The following is a 24,981-nucleotide window of genomic DNA, read 5'->3' as shown; positions in this document are numbered from 1 at the left end:
TGTATATATTTAACTTTCATAATAGCAGGGAACTATATTGTGTCTGTAGTTGATTACTATAACTTGGTGGCTCGAGTTTTTTAGTATCTGCCTTATTTATATTTTCCTAGGTATGAAGAGCTCACACCAAACACAGTCTCTTTACTGGCCAACTTTTTAACTATGCAGCTCTTATGTGGATTTTTCTAATTGTAAAGATACTAATGCCAGTAATGCACCACACACCCCAAAATTAGATTTCTTTTTTAAATTCCTTTTTAGTTTTTTAATCAGTGATTCTTTGTGCTGTGTTGAAGGAACTTTGGGTACCAATGTGAGTATCTTATGCTGTTGGCCTTACAAGGTTTGGCTGGGAGAGGAAAACCCACGATGAAAACAACAAAGAGGCAGCAATTATAGGAAATGGCAATGCTTGACTTCGCAAAGTATGATGGAGCATGCCTGATAATTCTTAGTTTTATGAAGCTTTGATTTCCACTGTCCAGGGGTACATAACACTTCCACAAATTGAAGATTGCTATCCTACCTAATAAAAGAGTAATATGCAAATTAACCATCACTCTGCTACACCCACCAGCCAAACAGAGCGAGTATGCAGATAAACCCAACCAAGATGGTTACAGCCACAGAGAGCAGGAGGGAGGCTTGGGTTTCCCAGTAATGGAAGAAGCCAAGCTTTCCGCCTGCCCTAGCCAGCCTAGGCCTCCACTCAAGGCTACAAAATTTCAATTATAGAAGGTAAACAAATCCAAACAGAAATGGCGGCAGCCACGGAACAAGCAGAAGGCTTGACTCCACTCTATGCTACAAAGTTTCAACTGTAGAAGGTAAATAAATTCCAGATACCAAGGCCTCCGCTTGGGTTGCCAGGGGGTGTGGTTGGCCTGCAAAACACCACAGGTCCCTTTCTCAGGCCACCCCATGCCTCAAGGGAACCCCCACCCTGATCTGGGACACCCTTCAGGGCAAACCAGCTGGCCCCCACTCGTGCACCAGGCCTCTATCCTATCAAATAAAAGAATAATATGAAGATTGACCATTACTCCAACACACAAGATCAAGATAGCTGCCCTAGGTGGTCAAAGATCCTGCCCGCATGTGGACACAAGATGGCCACCACAAGATGGCCAGAAGGGGAGGGGCAGTTGGGAGGCACCAGGCCTACAAGGGAGGGCAGTTGGAGGTGATGAACCCTGCAAGGGAGAGCAGTTAGGGGTGACCAGGCCAGCAGAAGAGGGAAGTTGGGGGCAAACAGACTGGTAGGGGATTAATTAGACATCAATCAGTCTGGCATGGGAGTGGTTAGGGGGTAGTCAGGCTGGCAGGCGAGCAGTTGGGAGCCAGCAGTTCTGGATTGTGAGAGGGATGTCCGACTGCCCATTGGGATCGGGCCTAAATGGGCAGTCGACATCCCTCGACTAAAACTTCTCAACCCTTTGCAGTTAGTCTTCCACCCCTTGTCTTCTAACTGAACAGTCCTTCAGGTGGCCGCCTTTTTTTAATGCCCAGCTCTATCTTGTCCCTTCTTGCCCTGTCACTATCACTTGACCCTGATGGACAGCCCCTTCCTCTAAAAACATCTCTTGCCTTGAGGGGAATTTAGGGAAAATTGGAGGAGAAAAACTGAGGTAGAACTAGAAGATTTGACGATTTTCTGAGATTTCAGGAACTTCAGTTCTCTTCGTTTATAAAATGTTTAGGCAATTTGTGGTTATTTCAACATGGTAGTGCTTTAAAAAAATAATGTTGAGACTAGAGAATACAGCATCTTTTGCATGTGGTTATTATAATTTCAAAGGTATTATTTTTAGTAACTATTTGTTATTGTAAAATTTCTCAGAAATAGAAAACACTAGGGGAACTTGAAATAGAATCTAGCTGTACTGAATTTAAAATCCTAAGATCTCAAGATACAGACTTTGATGTATAAAGTTATCTTTTGAAGTCCTGAAGTCTGAAAAATTCTCTTGTAATATAAGGTTTTTATATCTATAAAAATACTCTTATTAAAATGTAACTTTTCAAAAAGAGTTAAGAGAAAATGGAAACTAAATGGTATAAAAGAAGTATTGAATATAATTTTCTCCCTTTTCTAACAGTATTAATTATCTGAAGAACTCAGTTGTTAATGGTAAACATATTTTTTCCCAAACAGCTCTTCGTTTAGAACAATAGTTTACCTCTGTTAGAATTGGAACAATTTGATTTTTCCCAAAAACAATGTTTAAGAGATAACTGGCTAGTCTTCAAGTTGTCGTAGTCATTCCAAATGTTCCTAATCTTCCTACCGTAAAGATGCTAATGAAATCATACTAACACAAAAAGCCCTGTCTTGGAGCTGCCTGCAGCCTGGCTGCAGAACCTCAGCATTTCTCCAAGTGTCTACCAACACTTTCTAAGTATTTCTGTCCCACTGGTTCTGACTTCTGGTAAGTCTGCTCTGGAATTCATGCAGGGAAGCCACCTTGACCAGTCCTCTCATGTTGGCACTGACCAGGAGACACTGCTTCTCTACATGGGCATGACTCCATGTGCTTCCCAAGCTGCCACCACCCAAGGGCTAAGTGGCCCTGTCCTTCCTCTGTCCTGTGGAAATCCCTCCAGGATAGAGTTCCTTCAGCTTTTAATTAGAATCTTCTCTCCTGGGATTCAGGCCTACTCCTTGGGGAAAAACACCTTCCTCCTCTTCTGCCTCTTTTTACCAATTTCTGCTCCTGTGTCTGGGCCCCAAAGGTCATCTTCAAAGGCCTCTTTGCACTGCCTTATTACTCATGCACATAATGAGGGTGAGGAAGAAGTGGGAGAATGAATGAAGACAGCAGTGCAGCCATCTGAAGCCAGAGAGCTTCAGGGTTCCGAAACTTCCAACTCTCCCTTCCTTTAGCTCCTTCTGCACACTTAGTTTTGTCCAGCTGCTGCAAGTTAATAAAACACCCAATGAAATCCTGTCACATAAAACCACAGAAGTCTTCAAAAGTTGTTACAAAAATCTTTCCTTTCCAATGCAAACTGCTACAAACTTGAGAGTTAAACAAGATTTCGGTAAATAGGACATTTTGTAAATTCTGCAAATTGGTTATTTGGCATTTAGATCCTTTAGCAAATTGGCCTGCTTTCTAGTTCATCAGATATTAAATCTCAGCTTCACTTGGGACTTCCTATTGCCATAGCTCTTTCATGAGTATTTCAGAACACTCCTCAAATATTATGTAATGTCTTCCCATTGAAATAATTGTTCCACATTGAGTTTTATTGAGAACAAAATGTTGTTATCACGCTGGGGTTTATAATCAGTGTATGCAACACAATTACAATAGCTTCTTTAGGACATAGTGTTAGAGCACTCTGCAACATACCTGGTTTTAATCTATGTTCAATTGGATGAATTGAGGAAAGGGTGATAACTAGAATATGTATTTATCCTAAGCCTGGAGAATAAACAAGGGGTGCCATGGTGAGGAAGAAAACATAGCTACAACTATAAATGAAAGCTATTTTATGTTTTTTTTCAGAGCATATTAAAGGAGCCAACTATGAAGGATGAGCTTTTACCCAGTAATTTTATAGTGCCCTTTGGCTTTGAGTCTGCTGTTGCTCTTACAACTTTGTGTCCTTTTTGTTGTCTTTGACAATTATTTAGTCAAGAGCCAAGATGCTTTTTTTTGCTGCTCATTCAGTATTTGAAAACGGTCCCTTATAATAAAACCCAGCATCCAAGAGGTGACTCAGACTAAGTGTTCTGCCTTCTGTATGACATTTTCACTTTTATTAAATTGTTTGTTTTGAAACAGGTGATAATTATGTTTCCTCATGAGCAAGAAGAGTTCAAGGGCATCTGCCTTCCGTGCTGCCTTTCTGGTGCATTTTATTTCACTTATATAATCATTCTACTCGCTGACTACCTAAAGATGATGTTTGGAACCTGCTGTGTTTATAGAGTTACGAATTCTTCTGCATAGGAAGGGCTTTCATCCAAACAAACTCCTAATGATTCCAGAACATTTATAGCTGAAAAATATGTGGCTTAAAGTATCACTTATTAAAAATAGTTTTTGCCTGCTGTTTACCTTAAACTTCCATTGTTGACCTTAAACTACTCTAAGGCTTTTGATTTCTTTTTTTTTTTTTAAATATATTTTATTGATTTTACACAGAGAGGAATTGAGAGGGATAGAGAGTTAGAAACGTCGATGAGAGAGAAACACCGACCAGCTGCCTCTTGCACACCCCCCACTGGGGATGTGCCCGCAACCAAGGTACATGCCCTTGACCGGAATCGAACCAGGGACCTTTCAGTCCGCAGGCCGACGCTCTATCCACTGAGCCAAACCGGTCCCGGCTCTAAGGCTTTTGAGAGATTGCTTTTCAGATAAGAAATAAGATAGTTGCTTAGTTATTTTTTTACTAAGTTAAAGTTATAGATGGCAAGGAAGTCACTTGATTTATTAAAAAAAAGTGAAGAATGCAATAGAAAAAATAAGAGATTTGATTTGCCCTACCAAGAGGCAGTACACCTATTTATTACCCACCCTTATGTGAAGGTGGACCTAACATATATTATGAGAGTGATGAGGCATGGCTCATACACAGAGGAGGGAAATTAATAGGCAAATTAAAGATTAACTTCAGAATAGAATCTTGGCATTCAAACAAATCATCTTATGTTTCACTATTTGAAACTCAGTAGGAGTTTCAGGAACTAATTATCTAGCAGTGGGTAGTGACATGGAAATATATTAAATATACATAGAAAACTCAGATACTCAAGGCTCAAGTCAATTTATTTTTACACCATAAAACAAGGTTCAAGGGTGCCAGATATATTAAAATGAGAAAAAATAGAACTAATAAGCCATGAAGCATATGCCAGGATAAGGCTAATTAATATGCCATCCATTTTCTTATCTAGATAACACAAATGAAATGCACTATGATTTATAGCATTAGTACTGTGATGTTACAAGTTTAATGCGTAAAATTTCCCCTTCTTTTTAATCCTTCAACTTAGAGGTAAAATTGGAAAGCTGATAAGTAATTTGCTTTGCATTTATCAATCAGCAGGCAGAAGAGTGCTACTTTCACATTTAGGGTGTTGTAAAAACAGTTTGTATAACTAAATGTATGTATTAGAACTATAATAGAAAAAATGTTACTTTCCAAACTAGAGTGGTGATCAACTTGCTAATGTATCTCCATCACATCTGTGAAATGATGATACCTGCCTCATAGGATTATCATGGAGAACAAATTACATCATTTGTGTAAGGGCTTAGCTCAGTACCTGGACCACACTTAGTGTCCCATAAACACATCACCATAATTATTCCTAACTAGAGGCCTGGCGCATGAATTCAGCCTAGCCTGCAGGATCAGGCCAAAACCTGCTCTCGGACATCCCCAAGGTGTCCCGGATTGCGAGAGAGCGCAGGCCAGGCTGAGGGACCCCACCAGTGCACGATTGGGGCCAGGTTGGGACACAAGAGGTTAGCCAGTTGGGGACGGATCACAGGAGGGCCTCAGGGCATGCCTGGCCTATCTCACTCAGTTCCAATTTGCCAGACCCCAGCAGCAAGCTGACCTACCATTTGGATCATCTGCCCCCTGGTGGTCAGTGCACATCATAGCGAGTGGTTGAGAGGCCTTAGCATATCATTAGCATATTATGCTCTGATTGGTTGAACCGACTACTGGACATTTAGCATATTAGGCTTTTATTATATAGGATTATCTGTCCAATTGGACAGATATCAGCTGCTGAGTTTTGAGTTTAGCATTGAATTTAAGTAGAACATTTATGTTGTATTTTTTAAGGTCATCAAGTGAAAGTCTTTTTGGAACTATTTTTATTGCATTCAATAAATAATGGATTTTATTAATTTTAAAATTTAGGTTATCTTCTACAAACAAGTATTTTATATTCAGAATGTTAGGGTAACTGGTAGAAGAAATAATCAATTCTATGAAAGTTTTATTGAGCACTTGCTATAACTAGGCCTTGAAACTACAATAATTAATAAAACATAGATATATCTTTCCTAATAGCCTAAAGCCCACAGGCAATTAAGGAACACAAACATGTGAATAATTAATAGGACACTACACCATTTCATCTTTCTCTCTTTGCCTTAATTACCCCATTTAGCGTGGAGATAAATACTTATACACCTAGAAAACTGGATGTAATTTTTGCTCTTAGAAATTTTTCTTCCTCACCCCCTTCACCATAGTTCCTTCCTTCCTTTGAATGTTTCTATATCTTGTACATTCTTACATTAATAGCATAGTAATTTGTTTATTTACATGCCTATCTCTTCTGCAAGACTTAAAGTCATGAGAGTTATCATTCATCTTTGTGATCCTAGCTGCTAGCACAGGGCTTACTACCTACCCAAGCACTTAATAAATGTGGATGAATTTCACTGTCTGCTACTCTTCCCTCTCCAGTTCCTTTCCCATATTCTAACATGCACCCTGAAAAGAAGTGATGGAACATCACAGAAATGAACCAAAACTCTTTAACAAAAAGGAATAGCAAAAATCAGTTTGATTGATAAGAAAACATTTATTTTTTTCCTAGATTAATAGTTATATTCATGCATAGTGAAGCCCTATTAAAGTGACTTTCTCAATTTATAATGAATTATATTGTTTATAGACCAGAATTGAAATTATCATTATTTCTTGTATGAAGAAGGGGCTTGCCAAGCAGAGCTCAGTGTGAATAAGAATGCTGGAGTGTTGTTAAATCATTTCATACGTTATAATAGCATCCGTTTAAAAATATTCAGTTACTTGATTGATTATAAATGTAATAAATAGATGATTCTTTTATTATAAGCATATCCAATAGGAACTATTATTTGCCAACCAGCTACCAGCAGTTCCTTTAACAAAATACACTTGAAGCAATAAAATGCCATTCTTGAAGAAATCTGAAGTGTAAAATACTTCTTCTTCCCAGTTAATCCAGATTAAAGAGCTCTTGAACTCCCTAACCTTAGTGATGAGTAGCTAGAGAGTAAAAGCTTAGTTAGAAACTCTATTAATTTATAATAAAATTCAATATACCATTATATTGTGGCATATAGATCATAGATTCTGTATATCCCTTCAAAACGAATATTCAATATTTATGATAAAGCATTCACTGGTGGTTAATTTTACAAGGATTATAGATCTATTACATAAAATTATTATTCAAAAATTATTTTTAGCCAAGACCCGTTTGGCTCAATGGATAGAGCGTCAGCTTGGGGACTGAAAGGTCCTGGGTTCGATTCCCGTCAAGGGCATGTACCTTGGTTGCGGGCATATCCCCAGTGGGGGGTGTGCAAGAGGCAGCTGATTGATGTCTATCTCTCATCGATGTTTCTAACTCTCTATCTCTCTCCCTTCCTCTCTGTACAAAATCAATAAAATATATTAAAAAAAATTATTTTTAACACTTGGAAAGCTACTTTTTGTGAGATTAAACTAATTAATGACCTAAGTCTACACTCCTTTAGGAAAGATAATTACTTTTACTACTAATGTGCATTGTTATTTTAATGTTGCCTTATTTGATCTATGATTCTATATAACAAAATTAAATATTGTAGGGTAATGCTCCATGTCTCTTAAATTTTTCCTGGTCAACCATATTTGTTATTTGAAAACTAAGGTATATTTTACATTATTACTAAAATGAGGCTTAGTTTGTGTGACAAAGTTGGAGTAGATAAAAACAGTAATAGAACTGCCATCTATTTTGTATCTCCTGACTTTTGTGTTATTTAACTTCATATCAGTCTGCCTGCTTGCCCATCATCTCCTCTTCCACCTTTCTATCTTTAGCTCCTTCAGTTCATGTAAGTGTATAGCCAGGAAATACAGAGCTTTTTTTCAGTTGTCTAAATTATCTAAGGCAAAATGAAATGTCTTAAACTTAAGAGAATACCAACACTACCAAGAGAATATTATATTATACTGAAACTTTAGTAAAATATCTGATTGATTATATTTTGTCTTTCCAAAGGAAATCACATTAAAGAAAATATTTTTCCTATGCTTGGTAAAGTGTTCATTATGATTATTGGCAGGATGAATTAGAATTTAACAATCGCTTTTTAAGAAGAGTGTCCTTGGCTAGCTAATCAAGTATTTGACCATACTACTTAAATCGTAGTATGTCTGCAAATTCCATTATGGAAAAAAAAAATTAATTATTGCAAAATGGCATGTCACCCTTATATTTTACTTGGGACTGATCCAAGCATCTATCTACAATAGTTGGAGAACAGAAAATTTTGCCTAAACAAATTTCTAGGAAGTGTGTAATCCAATCCAATATAACCCAGTCCTCTCACATAGTATTTCACTCAGGTTGAGCTCTTAATCAGTGGGTTGGGCAATGATATACATTTTCTGGTCTCAGTTCTTAAATTGATTTGGCTTCTTAATCAGCTGAGCTTTCTCTTTCCCTTGCCTGAGGTGTCAGTCAGCAGCACCAATAAGAGACCACTGCCATACCAGGCTCTTTGGGTTTCCCTGTGATTCCTTCACTCCTACTCCAGGCACATACAGAAGACATTTCTGTGACATCCTTTTAGAACAGTGTTTTTCAACCTTTTTTGGGCAAAGGCACACTTGTTTCATGAAAAAAATCACGAGGCACACCACTATTAGAAAATGTTAAAAAATTTAACTCTGTGCCTATATTGACTATATATAAAGTAATTCTCTTGAATAGGAATCAAATAAACACAAAGAAAGTATTTTATAATTACTTTATTATGAAATATTAAGTAAACAAAATAGTGAAAAATTATAAAATTCTTGTCTTGTCTGCACCTACGGCACACCAGGCAACATCTCGCGGCACACTAGTGTGCCGTGGAACAGCAGTTGAAAAACGCTGTTTTAGAAGACAATTTTGTGTTTCATCAGAACATGTAATATTCTAATTCTAAAATTTTAATCATTCCATGACTCTCCAATTGGTTTAATTCCCTTCTTCCTATTTAAAAAAAATATATATTATACAAGAAATGGAATAGGTTTTATTTTTGAATAAAGTTTTAATGATTTCACCCTTATATTTTTAGTTGAGAATGTGGGAATATGATAGGGGCCTATTTTTCATTATAAACTTTATCATACCATATGACTTTTTAAGTTATATGTATATGTTATTCTAATAAAAATTAAGGAAAAAAAATGTTTCATAAATATGTTCATGACAGGTGCATGCTTTTCAAATAGTCCTGCCAGTTCACCTAGTTTTACCCCACATTTTATTATGAAAAAATTCAAGCATAAACAAAGTTCAAAGAAGTTTACCCTGCGCACCCTCCACTTACCATCCAGATTCTACCCTAACATTACTCTTCTTGATCTGTTAGATGATAACCCCTACTAGATAACTTTTATGAATTCCTTTTTTTTGCTTACTTTCCTTAATTTGTATCAAGTTGTATTGTTGTTTCATTTAGTCTTATTTCCTAAGATCCCTTTAATCATTTGTGTGTGTACATTTATAGGTATATTCACACTTTACTTCTATGAATTAACCAGCATGTGTGAATGTCTTATTTCTCAGCGCAATGTATAAAATTGTGATCTCCCTTCTATTGCTACTCTTGTTTTAGGAATTCCATTTTAATAGAAATGAAACAATACATAATAAATACTTCTCTAGGAATAAAAACAACAATGAAGCAAATTTTACTGGATATTTTTAAAGCTATCTCTACAAAATTTATGCTATTTTGGTACCTCATTATATAATTCTCAAGTATTTTAACCAAGCATAAAATAAGCATTATATACATATATATTTCCCGCATAAACGATGAACCTAAAGAGTATCACCTTGATTATTCTAATTTTCAGAAATAATTGCCTACAGATTTTCTTTCTTTTTTAAATAAAATATACTTTTATTGATTTCAAAGAGGAAGAAAGGGAAAGAGATAGAAACATCAGTGATGAGAATCATTGGCTGCTTCCTACGGGAGACTGACATGTGCCTTGACTGGAAATTGAACCACGACCTCCTGGTTCATGGGTCAACACTCAATCACTGAACCACACCAACTGGGCCCGATTTCTTTATATTCCATCAGCACCCAGTTATTTTCAGTTTTTACTGACCTTAAAAGGTATATTTTAAAATAATGTTAGAAAGCTTTATTTATTTATATAAAGTGATATTTATACCGAGGGTTTCAAATAATAGGTCTGCATAGTTTTCCAGAAGCAAGCCTGCATTTTAGGATTCTAAATTTGAATATGGTATGTTATCACTTTTCAGATATTTCTTACTACATGCCAAGAACTGTTGAAATATTTCTGGGCAATTTTTCAACACTGAGTTGTTCTGTGAGCAAAGATAATTACTGAAGTGGTAAAACAACCAAAGCAGAACACTAACTTTACCTCAGAATATTATTTCTTTTGGTTCAAGACCAACAAGACCAAAATTGTGGGTTTAATCCCATGTGGGCCAGTTAACTTCCCACCAATAAATACTTTTACATATTCACATGAATATGACTAGTTTAGCACAGACCCATTTATCATTGTATGTGGTACAACCTTCATATCTCAAAAGTTAGCAAATGCAGAAAGCAATACATTTCAATGAAAGCATTTAAGTTAACTGGTAAGGTTTCTATTGTTTTTGTTTTTTAAATTTTTAAAATATTTTTTACAGAGAGGAAGGGAGAAAGAAATGTCAATCAGCTGCCTCCTGCACACCCTCTATGGGGGATGTGCCCGCAACCAAGGTGCGTGCCCTTCACTGGAATCGAACCAGGGACCTTTCAGTCCGCAGGCCGACGCTCTATCCACTGAGCCAAACCAGTTTTGGCTCTATTGTTTTTTTTAAAGCGGTCCCAGAGACATACAAACAAAGTGATATGTGTTGCATGTAAGTTCTTCATAAATAGTATAAAGTCATTTGGTGTCTCTCTCTCTCTTTCTCTCTCTCTCTCTCTCTCTCCCCCCCCCCTTTTTCTCTCCTCCCCCTCCCTCCCTTCCTCCATATGCCTGGGGCAACCAGTCTGGCAGGGGGGTTAGTGAGGGACAACCAAATGACTGAGCAGCAGGCTGTGTGGGGCCACCAGGCTGGCAGGGGGGATAGTGAGGGATGACCAAACTATTGAGCAGTGGGCTGCATGGGGCGACCAGGCCGGTGCGGGGGAGGGGGCAGTGAGGGGCAACCAAATGACCAAACAGCAGGCTGCATTGGGCAACCAGGCCAGCAGGGGAAAATGAGGGGCAACCCACAACCCAGGCATGTACTCTTGACTGGAATCGAACCCGGGACCCTTCAGTCCACAGGTCTATGCTCTATCCACTGAGCAAACCAGCTAGGGCCTGGCAAACTTTTCTAGATATTTTAAGCTGTGAGGCCATATGGTTACTTTTGCAGCTACTTAACTCTGCTATTGTAGTGCAAATGAGTGAGTGGGTCTGTGCTCCAATAAAACTTTATTGAGAGACATCAAAATCTGAATTTTATAACTTTCAGATGTCATAAAATATATTCTTTTTACTTTTCGTCATTCTCTCACAAAATGTGCAAACACAGGTAGAATTGGCCTTAGGCCTTATTTTGCTGACCTTTCTTTATTTTGTCCCCCATATATTTTTATTGATTTCAGAGAGAAAGGGGCAGGGAGAGATAGAAACATTGTTTATCAGCTGCTGCTTGCACACCTCCTACTGGGGATCGAGCCTGCAGCTGGGCATGTACCCTAACCAGGACTCAAAGCTGCTTACCCTGCTCTAACTATTTGAAGAATTGCTGTGCAGAAAAGCTAATATATTGTTTATTTTTAGAGGATAGGCCTAAAACTCAAGAGTGGGAATTGGGGGGTTTCTATTAATCGGAGCTGCCTGTGCAGAAAAGGCTGCTTCAAGGTGTCCCTGTGTTTGAAATGTTCGCATAGTGGTAAGACATTGCTCAGCTCCCTTTTAATTCTTATATTTCATGGCCCTATTACAATTAAATTAGATCGTTTAGACAAAACTGTTTTAACGTTTTCCAAAATACAGTCACTTCCCACAGTTTTAGGACAGTGCTTAGAAAAAGTTAGGTGTGTGTGTGTGTGTGTGTGTGTGTGTGTGCGCGCGCGCCTGTGTTCCCTTAAGTATTTTAATTTAAGCATCTATGGTGCCAAGTTTGCAGACTACTTGCTAGCCTAAACATGTTTGCACACAGCAGTATTTCCTAAGTTAAATTCAATCACAATTTCCAAACATCCCTAGCCTAGACTAGCTGAAGGTATAGACTTCATTTTCATCTCATTAGGCCACCTGGAAGCTGCAATCAGTAAGTTGTCTTGGTGTTAATAGTCTTTCTGCTTCATTAAAATGTTAATTTCATGGATTTAATTTCCTTTGTAAAATGTACCACTGCAGGACACTATATGCAAATTTATTCTAAAGGAAGATCAATTTGCATGTCGCATTTTAGTATATTTATTTCTCTAGATTTCTGTGTATTGCTATTCCTAGATATTTAATATCTTTAGATACTTAAGGCAATTTCAGCCTAGCAAAATGAGCTTCAAAAGTAATTCTGAAAGCAATTTTCTCATCAGTGACATAACTTCTACTTCTAAGAGTGAAATCTACATCCTTTTTTTCTCCTTGCAGCTCTGAACCTCCATCTTTAAAAAGAGTTTCAATTGCAGTTTCAGTGAATGATCAGAATGAATCTGGATAGTGCGCGGTCAGAAAATGGATGAGCAGAATATTTTCTGTCCTATGGTGTCCTCTCCATTATCTGTGCCAGTTTAATACCATGTTCACATTTTTACTCCCCAAATCTTAAATTCTGACTGATTTCCCAAAAGGGAAGGTTAATCGAAAGATCTAACCAAGAGGCTACTGCCTCCCTGATAGACACTTAGACTCTCCTAGTCAGTGCCCTGAAACCAATGATCAGAATGATTGCACTACAGGAAGTTCAAGTAAAAATGTGCTAGTGGGCCCAAACCCTGTGGGCGTCTTAGACATTGTCTTTCGTGTATTTGCCAGTACTTTCCATCTTGCTGATTCTCCTTTTAACTGCTCTCTCCTTTCAACTCTCCTGTGCTGCCTTCCTTTGCTTTTCTGGTCTCCCGTGGAAAAGCCATTCCCTAAAGTCTGTCTCTGTTTGGCTCTTCTCTCATTTATTATACTAAAGGACCAGTGCACAAATTTTTGCCTGGGTGGGGTCCCTCAGCCTGTCCAGTGATCAAGGCCTATTGGGGGGAAGGGGCAGGAGGGAGCCAGCTGGTGGGGGGGAGGGGCCCTGGGAGGTTGGCTGGCCAGCAGGGGGGAGGAAACATGGGAGGTTGGTCACCTTGGGGGAGGGGCTGTGGGATGGCTGGCCTGGGGGAGGGGTCATGGGAGGTTGGCCATGGGAGCACACTGACCATCAGGGGGCAGCTCCTGTGTTGAGCATCTGCCCCCTGGTGGTCAGTGTGCATCATAGCAACTTGTTGACCAGTCATTCTGGTGGAACTGTCGCTTAAGCTTTTATATATATAGAATTCTTTTCTCCCTTAGACTCTATCTCCACTTTTCTGTCTCCTGAGGTTTGACCTGTGTCTCCCATAGGTGGATGGGATAATTTCATTTCAATCTATCACCTCCCCTATGTTTATACCAAACTCCTACTTCCTTCTCAAATTTCTATTCACCAGCGCCACCATCTCCAGCTAGAAATGTTCTAGGAGGTGGCTCACAAATATTTAGTTTATTCCTTTTGATGAATGCCAACAATTTGTCTTGGCCTAGGTAAACTGAATACAGTTGGGTTCTTCTCAGCCCAAATATAACCAGAAAAATATTTTCCTATTAATAATGGCCCAGTGAGATTTTAGTCATGTACCCTCAACTTCCACCAAAGCAGCATGCAGATATTCATTTTGCTCATCATTAGGCTTGGGGGCGGGGGGTCGGGGGACAAGCCATTCTTATGATCAAGAATTGCAAATCATTTGAAGTTTTTATTAAAATGAACACAATTATTCTGAAATTACTCTGTTCTCAAGCTTTGTAACAAATGGTTGGCCCAGGGCTATTGGCTGCAAATAGATCTTCCCTAGTTACTTTTAAAAATAGGAGTTTAGCAAATAACATTCCACTCTATTTCTTGGATGAGTGCAACTCTTTTTTTTTTCTCATGCATATGACTGAGGTTCAAATACAACTGGGCTAATAATTCAGATGCAATAAAAAAATAGAGCGCCCAACATTTTGGCCAACCTGATACCATTTTCACTAATTGATAATGAGTTTAAAGCCACATACCTTTAAATTTGCCATTTTAAGATAAAATTTACTACTATCACATTGATGTTTAATGAAAAGGAATGTTAACAAGGCTAAGACATTTTTTTAAGGCAATTATGACCATTATCAATTTAGTCAAAAAATATCGGTTGCCTGTAAAGAGACAGTATTGAACTAAGTGCTATCGGACATACAAAAGCATTATATTATAATACCCATTACTCCTCAGAAATCTGTATGATCTAGTAAATTTTTTAACTGAGTTCATAAGTTTTAAAAAACAATGAAAAACTATGAGATTAAAAGCTTCCTGTTTCCCTATGATTCAGTGATGAATTCCCGAGATCTATGACAATTTTTGGAAGTCTTGGGTGTTAATTTTCATTTGTATTCTCCTATTTCCAAAGGGGTCTAGCTGATTCTGAGACTACTTTTAAGTCATTCTAAATATTTAATAGAATCAACAATGATGTATTTTCAGGGACCCCATTCTACCCCTAAAGCAGGAACAGCTTAGTTTGATGTTGAAACCGACGTTGACCTTGGAACTTAGAGCAGGATCACACACACACACACACACACACACACACACACACGTGAAAATAAGTTACATCACAACAGTATATGAGACAAATTAGCCTTAGAATGATTGAGCTGTTTTCTAGGCTGAAAAATACACCAGAATGCAAGTTAAGCCTTCATTTTGAATGGCAAGTTAGTGTTTCTGAGAGAGTCTTAGAGAGTTTACTTTTGCTATCAAGTTGCCTTTCCCAGTGTGGACAATGTTTTTGTATATATAGCAATGGTTAAGAAAGGTGGAGGTTACATCCAGAGAGAGACTTAGAAGCTAGTCCAGCCAGAGAGACTGGAAGTCATACTGTGACTCTAGCTGAACCACCGATAACAGAGTATTTCTATTTCTGTTGAGAGACAGGGAAATATTGCCCCAAGAGTCACTGATGAATTTTCATAAGAATGATGGATAGTAGCAGCACCATAAAGAAAAAGCTATAGACAGAGATAAATGAACCACCAGAGAATATTCGTTTATATGGTCATTCTACTCACTTATAAACTTTCATTTTCTCTGTCAGCCTAGATACTTACTAAAAGAAAGTTTATTCATATTATTAAGTAGCAAATTTACTGTAAGCAATGTAAATTCACTGGAATAAAAGATAACTTATTTCAACTTAGGAATGTGATAGATCATACCATTTCTCACTTTATTACAGGTCAGTGAAGGAACTGTTTAAAAATTCACACGTGGCCCATAATTCTTTCAAATATAATTAGGTTTTCATAGTCATACCTAGAAGAATAATGGAAAACTTTTTCATTTCAGAACCATATGCAGAAACATACCATAATTTAGTCCTTTTCCATTGGACACATTCTCAATTAGAACAGTGTGTTTCTTCCACTGAGGGTAAACGTTGATCAATTGATGTCTTGCTTGTAATATGTTTCAGAAATGGAAAGAATTTCAGTTATGTTTGCAGTATAATTAAATTAAGATACTTAAGTTTGTCTAAATGACTTTTGCTCCCAAACTTAACATTTTGAGAGACTTTAAAAAAAAGATAATGTAAAGACCAATTGTATTCTTCCAGATTCTAACTTTTTAAATGGTGCCTATTGAGAATACCAAAGTACAATTTGGGAGCCTTTGCTCCAGTTCTTTTATGCAATGGAGTGAGCTAACTAACGCTGAGAGGCAGGAAAACTAGCTTCTAAATTTAGTCCTTTTATTCAGCCAACTCTAAGCCTCTTTGAAAGAGTACTTAATCTCTCTGATCTTCAGTTTACCAAACTGAAAATGAGAAAGTCTTCAACTGTCTCCCACTATTAAATTCTTGAATCTAATCACCAGGGCTGTAGAATGAGAATGACCTAGGTTAAACCATCCCTGCCCCTTATTGGCTTTATAACCTCAGATAGATTACTTAACCTAGGTCTTAAGATCCACTTCATGGGGTCATTGAGAGTATTGAATAAAATAACATGAAAGAGTACCTACACTTCATGTATTTCTTTTTTTTCTTCTTCTTAGTCTTTGTAGTATAGAGGAGTCATTTCTCTTATTACAGGTGTTTCTATGTTCAGAGTCACATGGAGAATACAAAGATGAGAAAGACCTTCAGCTTTCCCTTGAGGAATATAAAGTCTAATCCAAGAGATATGATTTTGACATAAACACTTAGTATAAACTAGAAAAATGGTAAATGCCATAAGAGAAACTCACAGAGAGAGTGGTGGGATTTAGAGAAGGAAGACATTCTCATCAAATCCAGCGTCCCAATGACAGGGAGAAAATTAAACATAACCTTGGATGTTACATTATTAACACAACCATGGTGATGTGTATATAAGAAGCAGCTGTTATACCTTTCAGGTTGCATCAATTTGTATTGAAAAGATAACAGATCCTGATAAGATTCACTGAGAAGGGAACATCTCCACTTCATGCCAAAATGCATCACTTGGTTTTAATTATGAGGAAACACCAAACAAACCAAATTGAGAAACATTCCACAAAGTAACTATCAACATTGGTTCCTGGAACCAAAGAAAGGACAATAGTGGAACAGTTGGCAAAATTTGAATAAAATTTGATATATAGATGAACTAATAACAAGATGTCGATGTTAATGTGATTTTGTTTAAGTGTGTTATCTATATATATAAAAGCCCAGCTACCATATGGTGGAACGACCAGAACAACCGGTCACTATGATGCACACTAACCACCAGGGGGTAGATGCTCAATGTAGGAGCTGCCCCCTGGTGGTCAGTGAACTCCCACAGTGAGAGTGCTGCTCAGCCAGAAGCCAGGCTCATGGCTGGTGAGTGCAGTGGCCGTGGCGGGAGCCTCTCCCACCTTCGTGGTAGTGCTAAGGAATGGCGAGTCAAGTGGTAAGGAGCAAGCAGGCGGGCGGTTAGGAGCGAGCAGACGGGCGGTTAGGAGTGAGCGGTCCCAGATTGCAAGAGGGCACAACACAGGCTGGGCTGAGCATTGCCCTCTCCCCTGCCACCCCTGGGGTCGCGAATTTTGTGCATTGGGCCTCTAGTGGTTGTATAAGATGCTAACATTTGGGGAAGTGCGTGGAGTTTACTGGAAGTCTTTTTAGTACTTTGCAACATTTTTTGTAAACCTGAAATTATTTCAAAGCAAAAGTTAGAAAAGAAAGATAATGGATTCTCATATAGTATAAATTCTTTGCATTTTAAGATAGTTTAACAAAAGACCTAAAAGTTTTCGATTTATATGTGAGAATTAAGGAAAGCTAAGTACCACTGCAAAGCACTTAAAATTTAAAAATATTTTACAGGTTTCACTCGACTCACAACCAAAAACTGTGCACACGAACACAGATTACTTAGATCTCTCTTAGAAAATTGCTGTCTTCTGCAGCAGGACTGTTTTCTAATAGTTGGACTTTTCGTTACATCTGAATTTCCACATGTTAAAAAAAAAAAAAGCCTAATTTACCAATTCTTTTTTCTTTCCCAGTTTATTTTTAGTAATTGCATTTTATTTAGTTTTCTGTAATGAACCAAGTGAAAAAGCAGTTGTGGTAAATAAATCATGTGCAAGGGAAAGCAATACATTATCATTAGGATTCCATTATCATTTAATTAGGCATTCCATTATCGAATTGGTGTCTCTGGCTTCTCCTGGTCTCTGACTAATCCTGAAACAAATCCTTCTTTGTGGACAAATATTAGCCTGTAGTAATTAGAGTATTCTTCTAAGCTGAGGCTTTTCATTAAATCTCTTTCTGATTAAGATAGCTCCCCAAGTACAGACTGATTTAATTTCATGTGATTTATCCACTTGTATATCAATGTCTGGTGGAAATTGTTTTTAACATCAGAGGATTAGAAATATTAAAATCATCTTTATAGTCACAGATCTTGCTGTTTGAATGGTTCTATAAACCTACATTTGATGTCACTTTGCTAAATTTAAGAGTATAACAAGTGCTGTAACAGGCTGTCATAGAAAACAATACACTAATTCTATTTTATATTAAGATATTAAGCTTAGAGTTAGTACATTCTGTGTTCCTTGCATTTAGGAATCAATTTTCATTCCAAATATTTCAACATATTAAATGTGCTGTTCTCTTTTTATCAAAAATTCAGTGTCACCAGAAACAAGCAGATTATAGATAAACATCCTGAATTAGGGGCCTCCATGGACATGAGTGTTATTTGTTTTGTTTTGTTTTGTTTTTAACTCCTTGGAATTGACCATTATTGCCTCTTGATCCTCTGTCTTCTTTCTTTTCCTCTAGTTTCCAATGGTGAACATTTAATTTTGTCAAAAGTCTATTTATGTAGTTATTTTCACTTTTTATAACAAAGCCCTTATTATCTTTACAAGAGAGTTATGACTCCAAATTGAAACCCAGTCCTTACCCTTAAGTAAATAGCATGGTCAGTAAACACTGACAGAAGACTAAGAAGCACTAAAATAAAATGAGCACAACTTAACAAGTTCAGTAGGAAGGGTAGCATGGTGGGAAAGTTGCTGCATCTCTATTATTATTAATATTGAAAGAAAAATTAAATAGAGTGAAATGCACAGACTTTAAATGTACAATTTGATGTAATATCTAATCTAGATATACCGTATTTTTCGGACCATAAGACGCACCGGACCATAAGACGCACCAGTTTTTAGAGAAGGGAAATGAAGAAAAAAAGATTCTGAAACAAATAGTGTCCTAAAATATTTTATGTGCATTAAAACCCAACATCACAGTCATAAACACATGTAATCAACCCTGTAAAGTAAACAGCAGCATTTAGAACCATTTTAGAGCCGGGCAAGCACACAGAGACCACACAGAGCCGGGCAAGTAAAAAAACTTTTTTTTTTTTTTACAGTATATGTGTAGGCTATATTTGGACCATAAGATGCAGGGACTTTTTCCCCCCACTTCTGGGGGGGAAAAAAGTGCGTCTTATGGTCCGAAAAATACGGTAGAATGTTTCTACCACCCAGAAAATTAACTCATGCCCCCTTCCAATCAGTGAGCATGCCCACAGCCCACTATGGTACCACGGATTAGTTTTTCCTGCATCATATAGTTCTTTAATTAATCAAAGTCCACATAAAAAATCTATCACTGACAATGACATGGATCAGAACAAAAGGACATTCAGACACTGCACCAACACTCTGTGTGCCTTGGCCAAGACACTTAACCTCTCTGGGCCCTGTCTACAGTGTTCCATTAGGTAATCCTCATGATTCCTTAAAGATCGTATACTCTGCTTACATTTGTAATCTCAAGGCCCCCTTCCCCCCCATCCACTTGGTTCCCTGGGCCAGCAACAAACCTGGGCTCCGTTCACCTTTTCACTCTGTGACATTAGTTCTTCTTTATAACTTTATTGGACATGTCACTTCCTTTGGCCTCTACCTTCCATTTCCAGTCTTTCCTGCCTTACAATGACCATCAAATACTCTTCCTACCTTTTTTGCCCTTGGTCCTTTCCAAACCATTCTTTCATTGCCCCCAACATAATTCTTGCTAAATGAAACCATGGATCCCTTCCTGTTAAAAATCCTGAAGTGGTTCTCCACCACTTGAGCTGTTTCTCCCCCCTGCAGAACTGAGTTCCAATTCCCAAGTTTGACAATTAGGGCCTTTACTGCCTGCCTCCAACCTGCTCTTGGTGCCACAGGCCCACCCTGCTCTCTGCCAGAGGCTCACTCTGCCCCTTCCCCTTCCTCCTCTCCCCTCCCTCCACCTATCTGTGCCTGTTCCCTCCCCCCTTACAGATGCACCTCTGGTCTGTTTAGGGCACTATGCATGCCTCTCTCTCTGGTTCTGTTGTGAACTCATGAGTGAAGTTAGGGCCCATGTTTTACTTATCTCTTTATCTTCAGCATCTAACATATGACTTTGCTGAAAACAACCCCAGAAAAATTCATCACAGAAGTGCTAAGGCTGGTGGTAATACCGGGTCACGGTCTTATTAGGACTTCATGTTGTTACGTTAAAAAAAAAATCATATGGACATTTTCATGGGTTTCTGGCCACTTTATGAAGTCTGATTCTGAGTTTTTCTTTCCAGTAGCTGTCATAGCAATATTGGGTTAAAGGTGGACAGTTTGTGGTGTATTTGGAGAGAAGGATGTATTAATAGGAGGCATCAAAGCAGTGAATCCTGTTGGTATAAGAGGGCTGATCCTGTGCTTTTTCATTTCTGTCTCAAACCTGACTTGTATGCTTATCTTTTTAGTTCTAGGATGTAGGTTACTATTTCTACGAATGAAGATCATTTCTCTCTAAAACCAAAATGACTGGTAAATATTGACCCGTGCCTAGAACACCAGTATTTATAGCCCTGTTTGTTCCTCATGGTTCACTCTGTTCTGATAGTTTTCTGGGTTTTGGCTCTGCCTTGCATTGTGGGTCAGCGTTGCTGCCCAAATTATATAATTCAACCTGTCCTCTCATCTTTCCACATGTAGGGAAGAACCTGGACGCTGTCCACGACATCACAGTGGCGTACCCTCACAACATCCCTCAGACGGAGAAGCACATCCTGCAGGGGGACTTCCCCAAAGAGATCCACTTCCATGTGCACCGCTACCCAGTAGACGCCCTGCCCACGTCCAAGGAGGACCTGGAGCTCTGGTGCCACAAGCGGTGGGAGGAGAAGGAGGAGAGGCTGCGCTCCTTCTACCAAGGGGAGAGGGATTTCCGCCGCACCGGGCAGCCTGTCGTCCCTCCGTGCAAGTCAGAGCTCAGGGTCCTCGTGGTCAAGTTTCTCTCTATACTGTATTGGGTCCTGTTCAGCCCTGCCATGTGCCTACTCATATATTTGTACAGTCTTGTTCGGTGGTATTTTATAATCACCATTGTCATCTTTGTACTGCAAGAGAGAATATTTGGTGGGCTGGAGTTCATGGAACTTGCATGCTACCGTTATTTACACAAACAGTCACATTCAAATGCAAGGAAAGAAGAGTAAGATTATGAGGTCCACAGTGTGACAACCTAGGAAATATTTGGGAAATATAAGCCTTTGTAACTGAGATGCGATTTTGCATGACTAGGTCGAATATTTCCTACTACCATCATTATTTGTTAAAGGTACTTTGCACTTAAGTTTTGTGGGAAAACATTGCCCACACGAATTTTTTTTTTTTTTTTTTAAATCTCTGAATGTGATTGCAACATGCATAGCAGGGAGCAATTGCTGTGAATTGCTCGCTCGGGCCAGAGTATTCTTAAACAATCATCAAGCTGTTCACAGACAAGGTGCGCACAAGGTTTCTCAAAGGCTCAATCCATTTTCTAATGACTGCGTACAAGAGGCAGATCTGGGGCCTTCGAGCACTGGCCCAGCTCAGCTGCTGGCACTTCCTCCTGGCCCCTCCCTCCCAGCTCCTTTCTGTGTCAATCAAACCACTGCTTCCTTCCTGCAGACCAGAAAACAGAAAACTCTTGTCCTTTAACTGACCAACATTTTGATAGAAGCCCTTCATTATTCATAAGACCATGGCGGTTAGCCTTGGGCCGACCTGGGCGTCAGAAGACCGCCTGTGCCCTTTCTCCTGTGGAGAACAAGCCTGGGCTGTCTCAGGGCAACCGCAGGCTCTCCCCTTAGAAACCTTCACTTACTTTTTAATGACAGGAACTGATACAGTTTAGTTCTTCACGTCTACTTGATTGCACATGCTCAGTGCTGGTTTCTCTACAGCCTGTCAGCAGGTGTAACCTCTTGTGTGTTAAAAACAGTAAAAACTCACTTTTTACAGGAAAGTGTAGACCGTTCCGTTGCTGCAGTCAGAAACTCTCCTTTGAAGTTGTCTCTTTTGAAATATTTCTCCAAAACCTGCCTACAAAAGGAAGGTTGGTATATTTTCTACATATGCATGGGTCTCTTTTTCCATTAAAACAACAAAACCCTTGCAGACAAGGCAATAATGGTTTATTCTAAATTACTGAACCCTTGTAGCCTTGCCAAGCTCTCTTAAAACCAAAAGAACACAAAAATGAATCCTTTTTATTTATTTTTTAATAACAAGGGAGGTATCTCATTTTTAGCACTAGGCTTCCTCTGTCAGCAGTAAAATTTAAACCCAGTTTCGATCAGTTGTTCACCTAAATATTCCAGTCATATGGAGCCGGTGGAAAACCCAGCCTCCTGAGGCATGAAAAGCACGTGGCGGTGTTTCCCCTTTACTGAAGCCGCCACTGCCCTTTGTTACATAAGGAGGATGCTCGCTAGAGCAGCAGAAAATCGGAGGGAATTAAAAGGCTTTAGTTGTTAGCAACTCCTGCCTCGAACCAGCCTCAAAAGCTGTTCATTGCTCCAAATACTCTGTTGGCATGGATGCCTTCCCCTTACTTGCATCTCATTTCTGCTCGACGGTGACTTCTACCAACACTTGAAACGTGAGGTGCGCACGTCGTGAGCTGAACTTACTGAGCGGTTTCTTTGAGAAAGTCCTGCCTGCGCACAGCACTGTGGACACCCCGTCCTCACTGCGGGAGGACGAGCTCGGCCCCGCCAGACGCACCAGCTGTCTGTAACAGCCCTCGAGGCTGCTAAACCCCCAGGAGCGCCTCATCACTTTATTGTGTGCATCTGCTGCAAGCCCAGCTGTGTGTCGTTTCTAGGGTATTTTTATTTTATTTTAATATTTTTCCTAATAAAGGAGGTTTCTAATGTAGGTTTCTCTCAGGCTTTCTTTGGTTATATTTGGAAACACACAATTAGTCTTGCCAATCAGGACGGGGATTGTCGTGGGCGTGGGGGAGAGGTGCTCACACCGCAGCCCCTCTTCCAGCCTCACCGCTCACTGCTCCCGGGGCACGTCCTCAACGCTGCACCGGTGGGAGGGAAGTCCCTTCCTTTCTCTGTTTTTTTCTCATAAAAATAACATGTTTAAGATAAAATGCAAACTTTTTAACCTGCCCAAAATTCATAAGCACTAAAACTAAGGTATAGAGACTCTGTACTTCAGAAAAAAAAGTTGCTTATTTATGTTTTCCAACACACTTGTGTTTTCTCTTATTTAAAGAATTTAAAGAAATATACGGTTTCTGATCTGGAACTTAGAGCCATCTAAGGTTGGCAGGGAAATGTCAAGTAGAAATTCATTTAGCTTCTGTGTTGTGGTTGTCACAGGAAAGACCCCTCCACACCTTCCCACATTGTCTCTGTGGGCTCAGAGCAGCTGCTAGGCACCCACTCGTCGCCCTGTCAGGCCTTCACAGGGAGCTCACTGGCCTCTGAAGTATTTAGAGAGCTGTGCGTCTAGCTGTTAAATCGTTACCACCCGATACGCTCTCAGTAACCTGCGCCGTGGTTTATAGAGGCCGTGCACCACCCACTGAAAACGGGAGCCCAGGACGAAGGCACTCATTCCTCCACTAGAAATCTCTCACCAAACAACCAAAGGAATAGTGAAATTCAGTGGAAGAACGTGGTAAACGGTTAGAAGAAAAGTGTTAGAGCCCATCATTTAAAACTCCTAATAAGCCAAAACCGATTTGGCTCAATGGATAGAGCGTCGGTCTGCGGACTGAAAGGTCCCAGGTTCGATTCCGGTCAAGGGCATGTACATTGGTTGCGGGCATATCCCCAGTGCAGGGTGTGCAGGAGGCAGCTGATCAATGTTTCTAGCTCTCTATCCCTCTCCCTTCCTCTCTGTGAAAAACCAATAAAATTTATTTTTAAAAAAGAAAAGAAAGTATATCCATATATATTTAAAAACAAAACTAATAGAACCCTTCCTTGTTTATTACACACAGGTTAGGGGGAAATAACAGCATCCACTTAAGTCACTTGGAAATGAGTTAATTCCCCCAGGGCTTGGAGCTCTGTCCCCACCCCACGCCCCGGCACTTTCACAAGAGACTCTGATTGGGGTGGGGAGGGGGGTGTGTGTGTGACTGTTGGTATTCAGTTGTTTACATCTCTTTATATAAATAATGTGCTTTCAGTGCCTTAGTTACAGTTCCCTTTCTTTTTCTTGTTCCAAGAATTTTACAAGGTATTTCTTAGGTAAGTCTCTTCGCTACTCACTGGGAGTGGTTCATAAGCCACCGAGCACCATGGTAAACGCCACTCAGATGCCACCAGGAGAGCCTGGTGCCGAGGCTCCGGGTGCCTGAGAACTAGTATGCCCAGGAGAACACGCATGGTCTCGTCACAGGTGCTCTTCAGATTAGATGTGGCCCAAAAGGTGTCATGTACTGACCTTAAATCTTTATAGCAGAAGAGAGTCTTGTTTTGGGTAATTTAGTTTTTTAAAGGGTCATTATGTGCAAAAAAACCAAGTTTTTAAAGTAACTCACAGGAGGCCTTAGTTTTCCGTGTCCCCTAGTATGTTTGTGAATTGTGTTATCTGTAATGTAAACCCCAGAATAAATCGGAGTGAATTAGAGTTTACACATGGGCTTTGTTTCCATTTTTGCAGGAAAGACAGAATTCTTTGTCTCTACACGTTGCTCTAGTCTTGTAATATGTAGTAGTCAAGAAAGACTAGTCAGTCCTTCCAAAGGTGTTAAAAAATGACTAAGCAAGGAGGGGATAGATTGCCTCCCTCACTGGGAGTCCAGAGGCCACCATTGAATTCAGGGTTAGGGACTGTCTTCCCTCTCAGGTCAGCCCTGAGGGCAGGTGTGGGTTCTATGCTAATACCAGCACCGACACTGGGAGAGGTAAAGGGGACTC

The 24,981-nt window shown here is 39.3% G+C and overlaps 1 protein-coding gene across 2 annotated transcripts in view; it reads left to right on the top strand.

Annotated features, from left to right (window-relative positions):
- The window catches only part of LCLAT1 (lysocardiolipin acyltransferase 1), a 157,104-nt gene extending 132,408 nt beyond the window's left edge, over positions 1 to 24,696 (top strand). For both annotated transcript variants that reach the window (XM_084900185.1, XM_084900186.1), the window contains exon 6: positions 20,762 to 24,696. In XM_084900185.1, coding sequence (XP_084756311.1) covers positions 20,762 to 21,264 — 503 coding nt within the window. In that variant the 3' untranslated portion in view covers positions 21,265 to 24,696. The remainder of the gene's footprint in view (positions 1 to 20,761) is intronic.
- Positions 24,697 to 24,981: the final 285 nt, after the last annotated feature.

Source organism: Pipistrellus hanaki, assembly GCF_964339955.1.
Source record: "Pipistrellus hanaki genome assembly, chromosome: 12".
NCBI classification, from domain to species: domain Eukaryota; kingdom Metazoa; phylum Chordata; class Mammalia; order Chiroptera; family Vespertilionidae; genus Pipistrellus; species Pipistrellus hanaki.
Note: the sequence above shows the minus strand (reverse complement) of the source record. Positions and strands in the feature narration are given on the sequence as shown.